Below are 3,984 nucleotides of genomic sequence, written 5' to 3'. Positions count from 1 at the left end.
GGTGTGCAGTGTGGCTCCCAAGCCTGCCTGCTGCTGCTGTCCCTGCCAGGGGGGCTGGTCAGAGCCCCCATCTTTCCCTGCCTCGAGGGGGTTCACACTGCACCCTGTTCATCCAGCCCAGAGAAATGCGTGGCTTACGTAAGCCAGGCATTTAAGGGCTTTACACGTGAGGGCGGATTTTCCTCCCTCTCCTGGGAGCCTAATAAGAAGTGTGTGCATTGTGAAGCTTTCAAAGGCAGCAGACAGGACCGTGGTGAGAGCTGACTTTAACTCTGGCTTGAGTTCAAGTCAGTAACTGCGTTCAACATTGCTTGACCCCACCGACAAAGGCATCCAGGACTGAAAACAACGTGATCAGATGGAGGAAAAGCTTTGGAAGGATCATTGTGTGCTCCTCAACAAGGATGAAGAAAATGAGCTGGTAAGGAGCGGGACATGGCGCTGGGTTTTGGTTTCCTTGTGCGGTTCTTTTCCCACATGCCCATTTTGGGTATGCCTCAGCTTTTTTTTCACCTTCACTCCCCATTTGAGCACTGTCTCTTCAACATAGCCTTGGTGAAGGCAAAGCCCTGGGTCAGTCCTTGCTGACTTTGAGATTGATTTTTGCAAAGTAAGGGCTAAGTGAGGAACATATTACTTCAGCTCAGAGTCATGAACCATGGGAGACACCTCTTTCCACACCAGAAGTCATCTGGCCAGGGAGCAGTGCCCCTTTCCCCACTGTCTGTTCCATTGTCTTTTCAATCCTAATTGTGAGGATTGGTACTAATGGGTACACTTTCCCTTACTGGGTCATCATGTATAAGAAAGCAAGTCATAGGGAAAGTGCTTACAAATTAGCTTTATCCTGGATAATTTTCTGAATCACTTCTCCTGAAATGTAAGGGTCTTTGTTGCTTACCAGCTCTACAAAGGCTGGGCAGATGACCAAAGTCTAGCACAGCTCTCATGGCAGGAATCCCTTGTTTCTCAGTCTTTTAAGGCAGCTTTTATGGAGCTGCTCTGTCTTTACAAGAGTTTTTTATTAATGTTAATTGAATCTACTTGTTGTCTTTGATTGTGAATGACTATTGATTATGTGCAGCAGCCTGGAAGGGCTGCACTAAGTGAGTGCCTCTTCCTCTATCTGCTTACATGGAGTGATTGTACACAGAGTCTGGTGAGGGTGGGAACAAGACTTTCTCTTCAAGCTTTCTGTGCAAGGAACAACTAGAATCCAGATATTTCCAGTGTACAGAGAGGGCACACAAGGAAATGCCTCTGCACAGGTGTAAAATACAGTCCTGTCACTCCTGTATTTGCTAGAGATACATATGTGCTGCATGCACGGGAAGCACAGCAGCATGCTCCCCCAGGACAGAGGCTGACAGCAGGTGCTTCCAGCATCTCCACTGTCACTGCCCAGCCTTGGGGACTGACAAAGTGCCTCTGTCATGGGGATGCAGGTGCTCAGGACATGCACAGGTGAGAGAGATCCTACTCTTCAGAGCACACCTGCTTCTCTGTGTCAGGATTGCTTGTGGGGCTACTAATAGTGGTGGGGCTTCAGCTTCCCTGGCTGCTTTCAGTAAATTCCTACTGGGATTTGACTGCTGCTTATGTGAGCTTGTTTTAGACTAGGGAGGTCAAGCCAGTTACAGTGGCTTGGATCCAACACAAAATGAAAAATCTGCTGTGGGAGACAGGTGAGGAGTCAGCTAGGTGTCATCTTTGTTGTGCTGATTGCTACAGGCAGTGTTCTTCAGGGGGTACTAGCTAGCATGTGGATATGGCCCTCAATGCTTGCCTCTACTGGCGTAAGAAGCAATGGGGATGTCAGCTCCCTGATGGGGATGCAGGGCCAGGATGGATGGATGGGTGGGTGGAGCGAGGCTATTACCACAAGCTGCCTTTTTAGCTGGAAGCCTGTCACCTTAGTTGAGTGGCACCCATTTCCAGGAACCACCTCTCTTGCCCCATCCAGCCTGTGGCAGAGAGGGAGGACCCTGCTCTGCCCCGGATGCTGCTGATACAGCCTGCCTTGTGCAAGGTTGTCTGTGTGAGGCTGAGTGGTATTTTTCATAATACATCTTTTTGTGGTCCTCTTTGCTGGAGAAGCCTTGCTCTCAGGTTCTGCACTTCTTGGAAATATCTTCTTACTGCAGGAAGGCTCAGTGGGGTAAATCAGCTGTGACTGTGGGTTCCCCCAGCTCTGGCGTCCTCCTCAGTGCTGTGTGAGTGCCCAGGCTGTGCTCTCTGAGAACAGGTCCTGCTCTGGCACAGACTGCCTTTGTACCTGGCCTGTGCAGAGCGATCTACTTCATTGCCCGTGTACGTGTTGCAGCCGTAGGGTGACTGGCTGCACCAGCAGAGCCAATCCCCATCCTTGGGGGCACTTGGGATCCCTCCTGTAATGGCAGGACTGGGTTCCTGCCTGGCCCTGGGCTGGTGCAGTGGTGAGGACCTGGCGGGACCTGGCTGTGCTGGGGTCCCGCAGCCTCTGGGAAGGGGCACCTCCCCAGCACCCCAGATGTCAGGAGCTCCCACCACCACTCCACTTAGTTAAACCATCTGTTTTAGACACACAGTGTACTTCTAATTATTGTTTCCTACCATGTCTAATGCATTTTTGGGTTCCTTAGTTGCTGTGCTTAGCATTCAGCTATGGGGTAGAGCCCCACTTGCTGGTAACAGTCCGTGTTCAGCTCATGCTGAAAAACCCCCAAAGCCCTCACTGTGCGGACTCCTGGCCTAACAGCACAGCTCTTCCGCAGCCTTCCCTCCACCTTTGGCTGCAGATTTGATCCCCTCCAGTCCCTTTGGGGTGATGGATGAGTTGTGGTCCCACACACCTCCTGTCATTCCAGCCACCCCCATAAGAGGCTCCTTGTTTTCCAGGCCTGCATTTGAAGTGTATTTATAAAAATCCTTCCATGAAAAGGCAAGCAATTGAAAAATCTCCCTGAATTTCTTTAGTTGTGAACACTGTGTTTTATCTTCGCACCCTGAAAACACCCTTTGTAGTTACTGATTTAAACGTCTGTGGGCTCTGAAGGACTAATATTTTTGTATACAGCAGGGCTGCACATCTAAAAGCTACAGAGCTGGTCTGAAATGGATTTTGCAAACCTAGTATAAGGGCTGCATTATTATCTTTATTTCAGTTAAGGTGCATTGATTTCAGCTTAGTTTATGTTGATTATAATCAGAGTTCAGATAAATCAAGTTAATTGCGCTCTTAAACCTAAATAGGTGCTTACTCAACTGCCTTTAAATCACTTGAAAATTATATTTGAAGTTGAAACAGTACAATTGTTTGTACAAGCCTTCTCCAAGGAGCTCTATGTTGCAAACGCTATCCTGTAAAGTACCAGTTGTCCTTCTGGCATTTCTTTGCCATGTATTTCAGATGTGGGACTTCCTCATTTTTATTATTTTTTAAAAAACAATTTAAATCACCATTTCTTCCTTCTCCTACTGACTACATAAGCTGTGTCATTAGGTTACATTATTCTACCACATTGTGTACTTTAGTTGACAAGCTGTTCTGGAAAAATATTCAGTGTAGTCACAAGTAGATGTACAAGAACATTTCCTTTTACTTAATTTCTCTGCCTATGTCTGGAAGGTCACTTGTTACCCCTTCAGGGCCTGGTGCCTCACGCACCTGCTCCCCTGTGGGTGGCTAATTGTTACCTGTGGCCTGGGTTGGGTGTCTCACCTGGGTGATGGATGGCACAGGATTGCTCCTGCAGCTCCTTGCATGGGCCTGTCCTGCAGCACCTATGAGCCATGGGAGGCTGGCAGTGTCCGTGCTGGTGCCAGGGAGATGGGCCGGGGCGGGCAGGGCAGCATTGCAGCCGCTCGCCTCCGATGCTGCTGCTTCCTCCACTTGCTCCTGAGCGTGGGTGCTCTCCTGCCCTCATCATCAGCCTCAGGGTGAAGTCACAGGGATTGCCTGGAGCTGAGCTTTTTGGAGTGAGGAAGAGAGCTGAGAGGTGCCCT

At 49.2% G+C, this 3,984-nt stretch overlaps 1 protein-coding gene across 1 annotated transcript in view; it reads left to right on the top strand.

Moving 5' to 3' along the window:
- Nucleotides 1-358: 358 nt before the first annotated feature.
- LOC104520850 (probable cation-transporting ATPase 13A5) overlaps nucleotides 359-3,984 on the top strand; it is a gene marked incomplete at its 3' end in the record, with an annotated part of 26,392 nt that continues 22,766 nt past the window's right edge. The window contains exon 1 of the mRNA XM_010162657.1: nucleotides 359-421. Within this exon, the coding sequence (XP_010160959.1) occupies nucleotides 359-421 (63 nt within the window). The remainder of the gene's footprint in view (nucleotides 422-3,984) is intronic.

This window comes from Antrostomus carolinensis, unplaced genomic scaffold (assembly GCF_000700745.2).
Source record: "Antrostomus carolinensis isolate BGI_N321 unplaced genomic scaffold, ASM70074v2 scaffold13732, whole genome shotgun sequence".
NCBI lineage: Eukaryota > Metazoa > Chordata > Aves > Caprimulgiformes > Caprimulgidae > Antrostomus > Antrostomus carolinensis.
This window is presented reverse-complemented; position numbering and strand designations above follow the sequence as displayed.